We start from the raw sequence: 15,030 nt of genomic DNA, 5'->3' as shown, positions 1-15,030 counted from the left end.
TATATGTATATATATGTAATTATATATACATATATGACTTTAGAACAACTGGCCACATTGTATAAGACAAAAATATTATCTGGTCTGAAAAGATTATTCATATCAACATTACTACATGCATATAGCATAATATTGGCCCTTTCATATGACATCCATTGATCTGTTACGGAACCAGTGTTTCATAGAAGAGAATCTGGGAAACACTGAGGTTTTCAGATTTCTACTGAAGTGGGGACCGATGGTATTGTGTAGGTGGTATGGATGTGTGAGGCTGAGGTTGTCTCTCTTTTGTTCTATGTTGTATCTTCAGCTCCCAGCAACATGGGACAGAGAAGGAGGCCTGCCCTGGAGGCCAGGGGCCTTGTGTTCCAGTGTCTGCTTTGTCAGCTCTGTGACTTTGGGCAACTCACTTGGTTTGGATGCATCTTGGTGTTCACATATGTCAATCATAAAGGAGCTGAACAAGGTCCTTTTCAGTTATAAAGTTCTATGGTGCAACACACATCACATCATTTCAGAGACTTCATGTGACCTTGTCTCATAAAGAGAAATGGTCCACTTTTGACTCTTTATCATCCAATTTCCTAGAAGAAAGGGCAATTCCAAGAACTATAGAAAAGTGGATACTTTCTATCCCATTTCTAATGTTAACAAAGAAGGTCATTTTTTTTTTCTGTTCCAAAAAGCCTTCTGTAGCAAAAACTTTGGTACATTTTAAAGAACTCCAATGCTTTAAAAAGGGTCTTCTGGAAACCACCCTGGCTCAGGGCTCCCCCAGCAGATTCACAGCAATTTGATGACTGAATCACGCAGCTTTACCTTGTGGGTTTATAAACTCTAATTGATACCAATAATCCCTTCTTGTAAAACTAATTAAAAACCGTGTGTGAGGAGACAGAACTTAACTCTCCCCACTAAAATTTTGGAGCACTCCTAACTAGTCCTCAAACTTTATTTACTTGTGGGCCTATAAACCAACCTTCACCCAGTAGTTTGAAAGCTCAGTCTTTCTCTGGCTTGACAGAGAAAGGTTTGGGGTTGGGGAAACGTGTGGAAGGCCCTGTGATTCAGGAGTGAATTAACTCATTACCACCAACTCTACAAAGGACCAGGGCTTGGGCCAGGTAGCTGGTTCAGGAACGGATTGACCTCCAAAACATCTTCTTGGTAGGTCATGACTCTCAGTTTTAAACACTGTCTGCATGTTTCTGAATGGATGCAGAAAGGGCATGAAAGCTGTATTTTGCATCCTCATTCACTCAAGAAACATGCATTAAGCACCTCCTATGTGCCCCGTTTCAGGTGTGGGGAACAAACACGAACAGGACACAAAGAGTGGGAAATCTAGATTCCTAAGGTCCTTGTTTTCACCCAACTATGAACATTCCATTTCTTGTCTTCACCTCACCCGCAGAGGTAAGGAACCTGGTGAACATCCAAAGACTCACCTGCTCCCTGATGTCTTCCCACAAGCACATCTGCTCCCACCATGCAGCCCATTCCCAGGATGCAGACGACAATGCCGATGAAATGCACAGCCTTGTACCGGATCAGCAGGAAGAACCAGGAGAGCAAAATCACGACTGGGATCACAAAACAGTCCAGGAGCTATTGGGAGGGATGAAAGTAAACAACAACAGGAGGTTCAGGAGGAAGCTTTCCATGTAAAAGGGAAAAGTAATTTAGTTCTGCAGAAAAGGTTCTGTCTTTCCCCTGAACCTGAGATTTTGTGTAGACCCAGACTTGATGTAGTTAAAACAGAATCTGAAATAAATGGAAATTAGCTTTATTTATTTACTTAATTGTAAACATCCCTCAAACTTTAAGGGAAAGGGGAGAAGGCAAACTGATAAGACAGGCTGGTGGTGAAGAGTCTCCTGCCTCCAGGTGCTGGGGCAACTCTGCCTCCTGTCTTCTTCAGAGCCAGGCCATGCTCCACGGGAACACCTTTAGTTTGGGGAGAGTATACCCGGCCTTTTTACACTGTCCCCCTATTTTACGAGAACATCTGGGAATAGGAGGTAAGGGTGCAGAGGTCTTATAATGTTTTATAAATTATTAGAAATTAGACAAAAGTTGAATTTAACTTCTCCTGGACAGCTGTCTTCCTGCTACCAGTAAAAATTGATCTGTTCTTGTCATTTCATTCTTAAAATAAAAAAGTGCTCTAAATATAAATGCAAATTTATGAGCCTCAAAAGTAGAAATACTTAAAAGAACTATTAGAAAAAAAAATTTTAAAGAAAGTTGAATAGAGTATAGCAAAAAAATTTGATTTCATTTTTTTATATATTTTGTACAAATAGTGAGATTCCATCTGACATGTAAGTCCGAGGAGTTGATAGAGAATTTGCCCCAATTATGTAGAGAGATAATGTGGTGAAATGAGAAGACCCCTGTCCTAGGAGTCAGAAGACCTGAATTTGAGTACAAATCCTCATTTACAGCTGTGTGATCTTGGGCAAATCACAAGCTCAGGAGCTTCAAATTTCTGTTAGTAAAATGAAGATAACAACTTTCCCCAAAGATCAGTATGAACCTCAGAGATACTACACATGAAAGTAATTCTTAAATCACGAGGCCCTCATTGCTGGTCTATAACCCTGCTTTCAAACACATGCTTTGGGCTCCATGGAATTAATTCAGACTCTACCACACTGTGGTAAGACCTCTGGATACACTATCCAAGACAGGGTCTCTCTTAGACAAAGTGATGTCACACAGAAGTGTAAGTTCCTTGTACTACATGAGGAACTTGTGATTTGTCCAACTGCCCAGTATATCTCCTTGCTGGAATTCTAAACAAGTGGCCCCTACCACCCAGCTGCCAGTACAGGGCAGTGATCCTCAATACTCCTTCACTTTCATTGCCTATATCCTATTGATTACCAAATTCTGCCAATTTAATCTTCCCAGCATCTCTCAAATCTACTCATACCACCCTCTCCCACTTCTGCCACCTAGACTGAGCTAACAAGCCTCTCCTTCCTGCCCCAGGGCCTTCACTTACGTACACCCCTCCTTCTGGAGTGCTCCACTGCTTGAACTTCCTCCTCCTTTTCCTTCAGGCCTGCACTTGTTAAGTTGCCTCCTCAGGAAAGCCTCTTAGATCCCCAAGCTAGGTCAAGTCCTGTTTGATGCTTTTGTTGAACCCTGCACTTCTCCTCTGTAGTTCCAGTTGTAATAGTACTTAATTGGTACAGGATTATTGGCATCAGAACACTGCTGGGATTAGGAGGAGTATTCATTAAGAGATATTGAGCAAATATATACAAAGATTTTTAATGATCAGAAACATCAAAATAGAGTCTCTAAGATTCACTGAAGGCTGGAAAAGGTTTGTGTATTTGCAAAACATCCCTGAACATCAGAGTGGCTTCTTGGCACTGCAAATAGCATGCTGAATCCCCTCTATCCTCAAAGCTTTTTGTGACCTGGACAGATGCTCGTGTTTCTCTGTGCACTGGTCTTCTCCTCTGCAAAATGAAACAAGCACTCAGAATAGTAAGCTATCCCCAGGGTTGCTGAGATGATAAGGTGAGGAAGGACCATGTGAATGCTAAGTAGCACTGTGATGGCTGGGGGCTGAGCCCAAAGGTCACAGCACTCTTGGAGGGGCTATAGGAAGGAGGTGGTGGCAGGCAGGATTTTACTACAGCACACAGTTGCTCACTGCAGTTAATTAGCAATGTAAGTTAATGATGTGGTAATATGCTCTAAGGTAGGTTTCGCAGCTAGCCTCAGATGCTATTTAAGTATATTAGGAAATTTCAGTTTGCCATTGAAAACCATTCACTGGGCATAAAACAGTTGGTGTTTTGTGTTAAAAATTAAAAATGATTGAATCAAGTTGAAATATTTAGCTGCACACTACAGAATTAGGGTTTCATTATCCGGCTGGAAGCCCTTGGTCAGTGCAGCTGAAAGCCTCTATTCCTGAATTATTGAGGGCAAGCTAGGCCATCATCCAATCTTTGAGGAGGGCTGAAGTGAGCTTTTAAGTTCTCAGTGTCATTAGAAAACCCAAAGAACTTGATGAGTCCTGAGATCTATTCCCCTAATGGTTTGAGTTGGAAAATCCTTATTTGTAAGTGTCAGGTGGTTCTGTGGGTAAGTGCAAACTTTTAGAAAGAAGAGAAGGGAAAGAAGAATGTAATCATAATTTTTCTTAAAGAAGGATACAATAAAGCCAGGGTTTCTGGGGTATCTGAGGAGAGAAGCTTGGTACTTATGATACAGTGGGGCCTCAGTAATTGGTGGCTGAATAAATCAATTAATGGTCAGACATGTGGTATCACTGACCGTCAGAAGGGACATTAGAGATAATAAAGGTTGCTACTGGCATTTAGGGTGGGACAATTCATATTGCAAGATTGTCTCATGTTCTCTGCAGGGCAGTTAGCATTGCTGGGCCTTGACCATTAAACATTCTACATATTTGCAAAGGCCCCTGGAGGGCAGTCTCTCCCCATTTTAGAATCACCAAGACCCCTTTATTTAACAGTTGAGGATTCCTAAGTCCCGAGAGGTGAAATGATGTGCTCAAGGTCACACAAATTGTTAGAATCAGCAGAAATTGTGTCATAATAATTTTTTGAACAATGTTTTAGTGAAGGTCAATGACAGGAATATTTAATTGCTACAGCTGAAGGTCTCACCATGGCATCTGTAACTATTGAGAGAAACTGTTTGGCAGCTGCTCTTACTAAACAGGCTATTCTTTTTTAGTGATTTTTGCCTTCAGCTTTCCCCTCGTGGTCATATAACATAAAACATACTGACAAAATAATTTTCCAATAGTTTTCTCCTAGCTTAATTCCTTGGCTAAGTGGTTGTTAGAGTGGTAGAAAAGAGAAGCATTATAACTGAAACTGTTAAAAAAGAAAACAAACAAACAAAAAAAAACTCCTCTTCTGATTGCCATTAATCTTTTCAGTAGATTTAACTTTCTTTGCATACATCTCTGAATCTAAAAAGAAATTATAAAATATCCATACAAAAAAATAAACAAATATTATTTTATAACCATCTTATGCTCTGAAAACTCTCCAAGGACATTAAAAATACTTTAATGGAAAAGTGAAGTGTTTATTACTCTTAGATTTACATAGCATCCTTTTTTCCCCCCTAAGAATTTAAATGAATTTCATTCTCCTTATGCCTTGAATCCTCAGGCAACGTATGCCAGAGGTGTCTACGATTCTGTTTTCTAATTTTATAGAGATGGTTGAGCACAGTGGCTCACACCTGTAATCCCAGCACTTTGGGAGGCCAAGGCGGGAGGATCACTTGAGGTCAGGAGTTCGAGACCAGCCTGGCCAACATGGAGAAACCCTGTCTCCACTAAAAATACAAAAATTAGCCCGGCATGATGGTGCGTGCCTGTAATTCAAGCTACTTGGGAGCTGAGGCAGGAGAATTGCTTGAACCTGAGAGGCAGAGGTTGCAATAAGCTGAGATTGTGCCACTGAACTCCATCCTGGGCAACAGAGTGCGATTCTGTCTTCAAACCAAACCAAACCAAACAAAACAAACAAAAAGATAGAGACATGGAGGCACACAGTACACAACGGCTTGGGGCAAAGTCTCTGAAGTCATGGTGATAGCAGGATTATTATTTGAACCTTGTAGGTGTTTTTAAACTTTATTAGATGGGGTCTCATTAAATTGCCCAGGCTCATCCCAATCTCCTGGACTCAAGCAATCCTCCTGCCTCAGTCTCCCAAAGTGCTGGGATTACAGGCGTGAGCCACTGCGCCCAGCTTGAACCTTGTCATTTTAAATAACATTTACAGTTGGTTGCGTTAAGTTTATACTTAGAGTTTGTAAAAACGATTATGTTATTTTTATGGTAGACAGAGTGAATCTTCACAACAGCCCTTTAAGGGAGTTATGACTGCATCTACTTTATAAATAAGGGAACTGACAGTCTAAGAGAAAAGCAAATTAGTATTAGAATTGGGGCTAAAACACTAGCATCTGGACTCCTAGATTAGAGTTCAAGTGCAGCTTCCAGAAGTTATTTAAATAAAAAAGGTTCATGTTGACATTACTTTTAAGACAACAGAAGAAAGTCAACATTAAGTAGCATTAAAATTTTAAAAATACGTATATGTACAGGAAGATTGAAGCATCATTTAATTTCCCCTCTCTCTCCCTACCTCTGTTTCTTTTCCACTCCAGCTGATCTGACCATCTTATCACTGCACCTTGCTCTGCAGCCTTTAATCACATTTGGTTATGCCCTCTCCTGCACACACGCATCCCATCCCTCCCTTCCTGCCAAAATCAACTCGAGCTTCTCTCTGGACTTCTATGGATGCTCCCTCCCTTTGCCAGCACTCCGCAGACCCCTTAACCTGGCTTTAGACACTCATGCTTCTGAGAGTGTGCTCATGATGATGCACACAGCCCCCCCAAACATGGTCATGAAGCTGCCCCAGTAGTGGACAGTCTCATGAAGATGGAACATTTTCTGAGTGTCTGTGAGATCTGTCTTCAGGCTGCAAACCCTCTTTACAGCTGGTGGGTCTCCCCAGTTGTATCCCGGTTTTACAGAATATTTTACAAGTCTTTGGTCCACAAGAGTTCACAATTCTATGTCTGGGATGCAGGAAGAGGCACAAGTTGTGGAGATAAGGGATGGGGATTGGGGGGCTATCTCCCCTTAACAACACTGCCAGTGGCTTTGGGCAACCACTGGCACACCCCAGCCCCAGAGGCGTGGGATAGAGGGAGCTAGGAAAAGCAGAGAGAGGAAGTCCTCTGGGTCATCAGTGCTTCTGCCTCACCCCTGCCAAGTGGGCGGTCAGCTGCTACAGCCATCCTCCCTTCAACATCCAAGGGAACCTCACCCTCTTCTCTGTTTCCCTGGCTCTTTCCTGCAATGCCCCCTTGGAAGTCATGAGAGTTGAAGAATTAAAGGAAAGATAAAGCCAGAAAAAGTTTATTCTTCATTCAGCTGACATTTATTGAGCATTTACCAAAGCCCAAAGCCCCTAGCCCCTGTGTGCATTCCTATCAATTTGTACATTATCTTTTTTATTGCCAATTTATATCAAATATAAACTTTTATAATTGTTTTAAATTTGTCATGTGATTACTGATGAAGCAAAACTTTCTTTCTATTGAATTATTAGTATTATTACTGATATATAAAATATCTTTATATATTATTAAGACTATTATACCTTTATCATATTTGCTGAAAATATTTTTATAGCTTTAAAAAATTATGGGTTTAAATATTTATTTATAAGCTCATTTTAAAAAAAACTTCTTCTCTCTCCCCAAATCAGCAAAGTAGTCATCTATGGTAAGTGATCTATGTGTTCTTTTAGTTACTTATTCCTTTTTTAACATTTAAAATTGTAATTCATCTGGAATATTTTGTTGCATGAAATTAAATTAATAGCTAATTCAGTTTCTTATTACAGTCCACTTTCTCACTACATTTGTTGAATAATCAGTCCCTTTCTTGTTGCTCTGCAGTATTTTCTCTATAGTATATTTTATATATATTAAAATCCATTTTCGGGCCATGTTATATACCATACTACCAACAGTATCATGTTGCTTTAATTGCTGTAGCTTTACAAATGCATTTTTAATGTCTTCTAAGGCAAATTGGTTTTCATTACTCATTGTTCAAAAAATTATCTTAGCTATTCTCATCTGTTTTTCTTTCCAGATGAAATTTACTGCCATAGTTTTTAGTCTTCAACATCCCTCCCCCTCTTAAAAAATCCCCAGGGATTTCAAAGAGCTTTTACATCCATTATGTCATTGTCAAATGTTAAATGAAGGCTTTGGGGGAAAATCTATATCTTTCTCCAAACTCTTATGGAGTTTCAAATGAAATTTTGAATTTGGATATTGGTGTTTATTGCTGGATAATATCAGTTGGGTATAAATTACCCTTTTCAAAAAGAGCACAGTGATATTGATGTCAGATAAAAAAGACAGAGGGAATTTGTTAGAAAAATGAGATAGTCATATAGCACTTAAATGTTATCCTTTAGCCTACTGTTAACTTTTCTGAGTTGATTATGCAAAGTTCCATCAAATAATCTAAAGTAATAACAAAATTCATTGTACTTTCAAAAGAATGAGTAGCTTTGCCCAGAAGTGCAGGAAAAAGCCAGTAAGTTACTTCTTTCCATAAAAGCAGGAAGTGCTTTCTTCTAAAAGATCAAATTTGTAACTTCAGTTTTACCTGTTCAAAGAATTACTTTAACTCATGAAAAAAATAATCAGAGTGTAATAAAGTTAGTACATTACGGTATTTTATGTTTTCTGACTTATATGCTCTGCAACATGGATGAAAATGACAAGGAAATCTAGGTAACTAAGATGGAAAAACTGCTCTGCAAATTAAGAACAGTGATTTCAGGAAATCTCCATAGCATTCCCATTTTCTACTTACAAACCTAACAACTTGGCAATGCTTGTTCTTCATCTTCAACTTACGGCTTTTAACTACCTTCAGAAAAGCTGAGTATGGTATTATGTTTCCATTCTAGTAAAATGTCTATTTAGAGACTGTCTTTTGTGTCTAAAATACTACCTGTTCTGTTTTTTTCTTTAATGTTGGATGCTGTGGTTCCAATCACTTAGTTTTCCTCTCTTCTTGGATTTAACTGGCAGAAAATAATAGCTTGATTCATTTGAAACTGCCATATTTGTAGGTCAAATTGGTTGTATTCTACATGGTTCACCTCAAAGACCCCAAGAACCAAATGGAGATCAAACAGCTGTATTAATTTTAAACCAGCTGTATTAATTTTAAATTGGAGAAGGCAGTGTTGCCTCCAGTCTCCCACTCCAATTTAACTTAGCCTAAACTTTCTTAGCCAGATATCCTAGGGGAAATGGTCTTCAGGTCTTAGACTCTGTATTTCAGGGGTCTTTCCAGCAAGGGACATAGAGCAGGCAGAAATGAAGCACTGCAGATTTTTTTCCCTCAAAACTTTCAGTTTTCTTTTAAAGCATCACATCTCCACCTAAGTGGTAAAGTCCGCAACTGGATATTAAATTTAGCTATTTCCTCTTTGGGGTGGAGCAACAAAGGAATGGAAAGATGGAGAGAGGGAGAGAGAGAGAGAGAGAGAGAGAGAGAGAAAGAGAGAGAGAGTTTTCTCCCATCATCTCAGCTTTTCGAAGGGAATGCAAGTCTTCCCTGATCTAGGTGGTCTCATGGGAAGGACAGGAGTCCTTCTACATTCCCTCTATACCATGCTTGCTTTAGATGACATACATGTTCATGTAAAAATTTGTTTCTTGATTACATATCTACATATCATAGTATTAGGCATAAAAATTTCTGGATGGAGAAAATCAGAATCTATAAGAATAAAATGTTAACAATAGTTATCTTTGAATGGGATAACTGAATCTTCACAACTCCATGGCCCAAACTCTCTGTGGTTTCCAGATTTCCTCTCTGGAGCATATACAGACAGTCCCTAACTTAGGATGGTTTGACTTACAGTATTTTCAATTTATGATGGGTTTATAGGGATGTGACACCATCGTAAGTCCAGGAGCATCTGTACTTCTTTCAAAATATATAAAACAACACATGTTATGTATGAGAGGGTAAAAATCTATGAGAGTCAGGTTAGTGTTTTCAAGGGAAGCTGATGGTTTATTTTAAAAAGTTTATTTTAAAAAACTTCTCCCATTCCAACAGAGCATAATGAGGTGACCTCATCCCTCTTTCTAATGGTCTGTGCCCAAAAGAGACTCCTCTGCCAGCCTTCAGATCCTCATTAACGCTCCCCTCTGGCTATCACAGGCCAAGAGCTCTCCTCAAGTGGCCCAGCTGTCAGAGGCTGAACCTGCGGCCACTGGTAGGTGATTCCAGGAAGGAGAGCATTTCCCCACTCTCCCTTCCTCTGCCTCTAATTGGCAATTCTCCCATGTTTCTAAAAGTGACAAAGAGAAATCCATCTCCAGTGAGTAAAACTGAAGTGTTAACAGGGAAGGATCTTCAAAAGGACAAACTTCAGTAAAACACACACACACACACACACCCCCCAGAAGTCTTCTTTAGGCTGACAGTCCAGCCGAAGAGAGTAGAAAATATTTTGTGCAACATACATTCACATACAATCAATAACCATTTTAATTCTGTGGCCTGGATTTGTCACCATCCCAGAGGCATTTGAAAATCTGACCAGGAGTGTAATTCCAAGGAGTCGTATATTTCGTCTGGAACAAACTTTTCTGGTAGACAGCCACTGCCTCTCTTACACTCTCCCCCTGAGATTTTTTTTTTCCTTCTCAGAGCTATGTTATTCATAACCCTCTCCCCTCCCAAACCCTATACCTTAGAACTTACTGTTTAGGTTTTACTGGCTTAAAATATTCATGTTGGATAAAGCCATGTTTCCATCACATTGTCCAAGAGAGCTAAGCTAATCAAATGTGTCACTGTGCTGACTATATATAACAGACTTTTTCCAGGGAATACCCTATTTTTTTGGATTTAGAAAATTATTTTTACCAAACTACTTTTCTTTTCCTACAAATAGGAATTTAAATGTGTAAACTATATATGTCCCCTTGTGCCAGTCATTCGAACTTTCTAGTTGCTCAAGTTTATTTGCTTTACTTTTTTGGCTTCAGCTCTCAAAGGAGAAAAGAAAGAAAGAAAAAAATGACACTGCTATGCACTGAAAATCTGGGACAGGTACCTAGAAATCTAGGTGACCAGAAGATACAGATAATTAGACACAAGCTCTCTAGCTCAGTTGCGGGGAAATCTGCCTTCGGTGAGAGCAGAGCTGTCCCAGGGGGCAAGATCCTTCTGGCTGAGGATCATTGGGTATCATCAAAGCCTTTATCAGCTTTAAAAACATGTTCTGATCATCAGCGAACCAGATTCTACAAGTAAAAAGCAAGGAATTAACATTTACCGAGTGCCTACTATATGCCAGGCTCCCTGATACATGTTCTTATTTTTCCCATTTTACAGATGAGGAAATGGAATTCTAAAGATAGTAACTTTCTTGAAGTCACCTAGCAATGTCAGAGCCAGGATGTGATCACAGGTCTGCTATTCTCCTTACATAAAACAAACTTAGTAATCAAGGCCCAGGTGGAGCAGAAACTATATAGGATTTATATATCATCTAGTTGTCTAGACTGGATTAGCCTCAAATCAATCTAGCAGCTGTGAGCTCTCTCTTACATTGAGAGTACCATGGGAGACAGAGAAAACTCTGAGACTATTGAAAAATGGTCACTGGTTGGGGGTGTTCCTCTGCATTTTTTATGTTAAATAAAGTATAGGTTATAAGACAAAGTGCATGAGAATTAGAACCATTCCTTTTCTGACACTGTGTGGCTACCTTGGGTATTTTTGGAGAAGTGGTTGTCTTAAGTCAGTCAAACTCTAACTTGTATTTCTAATTTTTAGAATTCATGAACATAGGAACATTAACAGTAACATTAAAGCAAGTACACATTTCAAAGTGCATATTGAAGGAAATAAAAGTTTTCTGATAAAATATTAATTCTACATTAATTTTGCATTACTTTTGATTCCTCACTGCATTAAAATAGTACGGAGAAACAATTTCAAGAGCTAGAGGAAAACATCTTGTACTTTTTGGGTTTTATTTCTAGGTTTATTTCCAGGTTTTGTTAGAAAAGAGCAAAAATTGCCAGCTGTGGTGGCTTACATCTATACTAGTGTTTTGGGAGATGGAGGTGGGAGGATTACTTGAAGCCAGGAGTTCAAGACCAGCCTGAGCAACAAAGTGAGACCCTATCTTTACAAAAAATATGAAAATAAGCTAGGCATGGTGGTGCACACCTATAGTCCCAGCCACTTGGGAGGCTGAGGTGGGAGGATCACTTGAGCCCAGAAGTTTGAGGCTGCAGTGAGCTAGGATCATACCACTGCATTCCAGCCTATGTGACAGAGCAAGAAAAATGCAAAAATCAGATTTTTATTACCTTATACTAGCCACTTATTTACTCATCCAAAAGATATTTATTGAATGCTTACTAAACGACCAGGATTGCTATAGATGCGGAGGATACCAGCATGAACAAAACACTCTACATCCAGGTGCAGGTGGACAGCTGCCAATGGACATGCATTTCTTTCCTCCAGTTGACACTCAGTTTCTTTCCCTAAGGACTTGCCTGGTGGGGAAGGTGATTCTGCCCTCTGTTCTTTGGAACCCTCCCCTCTCCCCTTCTGCTGTCTCTGAGGCCTTGCTCCAGCAGCTACCCCACTTCCCTCCTGGATCCTCATCCCTTTCTGCTTGCTGCGTTCCTTCACCATATAGGTCCTGGTCTTATTCTTGATGCCCACTGGCTCTGTGGCTATCTATCTTTTCCTCTTCACAGCCAGCCTGTGAAGATCAATCTACACTTACTGCCTCTGGCATCTTGGTCCCATTCATTCCTCAAGCTACAGCAATACTGACAGCTCCTTTCACTATGATCACCAAGGCTAAATTGCCTGGCCACTTCTGACTTATCTTACTAAACCTCTCTGCAGTAGTTGGCATTGCTAACTACTGTCCCCTTGAATTTTCCCTCTCCTGATTTATCTGTCTTTTTTCCCTCCTACCTCTTTGGCCCTTTGTTCTGTCTTTTTGTGGATGCATCTTGTTCTTTTGGTCCCTCTCAAAGTTGGTGTTTCTGAGGGATCAATCCTTGGCTGTCTTATTTTCACATTCTACATGTGCCACTCTTTGGCTGTCACCCACCTCTTACTTCCTTTCCTGCCAAACTTCTTGAAAAGAGTTGCATTTAGCCACTGTCTCCATCTCATCAACATCCATTCAACACCTCGATTCACTGCAATCTGGTTTCTGTTCCCCAAACATGATCAAAATGGATCAAAAACATTCCCTGTTTTTGAACCCAGCAGACACATTTTAATCCTCTTCTCACTAAGTGAAGAATCTGACACTCCTTCCTTCTTTTGGTGCTTTCAACCACCCCCGCCCTTGATTCCATCCCTCGGGCCTCTTCAGACTCCTTTATGCGTTCCTGGCTTATGGGCTCCTGCATCTACTCTCATCTCTCAAATGTTGTGTTCTCAGGATTTTGCCATAATGTCTCATCTCACTGTTGTACATTTACCCTGAATGATTTCATCTACCATTCTGACTTTAAAAATCATCCCTATGTTGAGTACTTTCAAATGTACCTCACAAATCTGGATCTATCTCCCGAACTCCACAGCCATATCACCACCTACTTATCTAATGTGAATGTGCCTCAAATCCCCACAGCTCAGCATGGCTCAAACTTAACTCATCTTTGTTCCCAGATTATCCCTGCTCTTGTGATTCTTCCTTCCCTGAATGGGACCAGCAGTAACTTAAGTTGCTCAGGTCTGAATCCTGAGTGTCTGACAATCAGAGGTCATACTTCTCCCCTTGAAACACTTTCTTGACTTGGCTTCCAGGACATACTACATTCTCCTTGTTGTCCTCTACCACACTAGCCTCTCCTCAGCCTGCTTTCTCCTAGTCTCTGAATGTGGCCCATGGCTCAGTTTCATTTTCTTCTCTTTTCTATTTATACCCACTCCACTGTGATCTAATCATACAATGACCTTTAGCGCCATCTATATGAGAAGGACATCCAAATGCATAATTCCAGTTTCAGCCTCTCTGTTGAACTCCAGACACATATACTCAGCTACCTATACCAAGCTCTGCTTGGATGTCTAACAGGAAACTCAAATCTACATGACCAAAGCAGAATGCTTTGATTTTCTGCTTCACATCTTCTCTTCCCCAGTTTTCTTCATTTTACCACATGGCACAACCATCCCCCAGTGACTGAGGCCAATAACTAAGGAACCATTCTTGACTCTTTTTTTTTTCTTTCCAACTTCCCCTATCCACTCTATGAATGCTAGAAAATCCTATTGGCTTTATCTACTGAATGCATCAAACCATCTCTATCCATGCCCACAGCTAGCAAGTGGCTTCAAGTCATCATCATGCACTTAGTGGCCCCCTGACTGTCTAATCACATCCACTTCTACTCCTTAAAGGTCAGTTCTCCACCAGCAGCAATCACAATCTAAATATACAAATTAGATCACATCGGTCCCCTGCCCAACACAGTCCAATAATTTTTCTAAGAGCAAATCCAAACTCCTTTCCTTGACTTTGCCTTATACAATCTGCCTCATCTTCGTCTTGAATTTAGTCTCTTACTACTAGTAACTTCTTTCACTCTTTCCATTTCTTAAACATGCCATGCTCAAGTTCTTCACCCTTATACTGTCCTCTTTGCTTGGAACTCTCTTCCCCATATCTATGCATATTTTACTCCCACACATTCTAATGGGAGGGTCAGAAAATAAAACCTAAGTATGCCTTAGAAAGGAAGCTTCATGAGGGTAAGAACAGTCTTCTTCATGCTATATGTCTAGTTGCCAATGGGAAAGTGTACATAATATATGCTCAAAAAATACTAGCTGAGCCCTGAACAAATAAACATGAATTGATCTTTCTTTTTCACTCACACACCCAATAAGTCACCAAGTCCTTTCTTTTTAGCCACTTAAAACTATTTAGAATCTCTTTACTTGTCCTGCCTGTCTGATCTCATGTGAAAAGAGATCAGATCGTGCAAGGGATCTTTCTAAATTACAAATATCATCATGCTATTTCTACAGTAGAAATGCTCAGAATTAAGTCCAAACTCACGAATATGGCTTATAAGTTAGTCCCCTTGTGACACTGGGTACTTTTTCATCTTCTTTTTTGCTCATTTCCTCCTTCGAACTCCATGCCGTTAGTTATACAAGAGTTGTTAGTTTTAGAGATCTGTTGTACAACATTTGCCTATAGTTAATAGTATTGTATTGGGCACTTGAAATTTATGAGGGTAGAGCTCATGTTAAGGGTTCTTACTGTAATAAAAAAAATTAAATTTAAAAAACACACAAAACACAACCACAAACTCAGTGCTGAAGCCATTCCTTAACACACCATGGTCTTTCTTGACTCCTTTATTCACTCCGTCACCCAGGCTGAAGTGCAC

The 15,030-nt window shown here is 39.9% G+C and overlaps 1 protein-coding gene across 1 annotated transcript in view; it reads right to left on the bottom strand.

The window, feature by feature from the left end:
- The window catches only part of SLC35F1 (solute carrier family 35, member F1), a 387,174-nt gene that overhangs the window by 44,736 nt on the left and 327,408 nt on the right, over positions 1-15,030 (bottom strand). The window contains exon 4 of the mRNA XM_012002353.1: positions 1,449-1,608. Coding sequence (XP_011857743.1) covers positions 1,449-1,608 — 160 coding nt within the window. The remainder of the gene's footprint in view (positions 1-1,448; positions 1,609-15,030) is intronic.

Source organism: Mandrillus leucophaeus, unplaced genomic scaffold (assembly GCF_000951045.1).
Source record: "Mandrillus leucophaeus isolate KB7577 unplaced genomic scaffold, Mleu.le_1.0 Scaffold683, whole genome shotgun sequence".
Classification (NCBI taxonomy): domain Eukaryota; kingdom Metazoa; phylum Chordata; class Mammalia; order Primates; family Cercopithecidae; genus Mandrillus; species Mandrillus leucophaeus.
The sequence above is the reverse complement of the archived record's forward strand: the minus strand, read 5'-3'. Positions and strand labels throughout refer to the sequence as shown.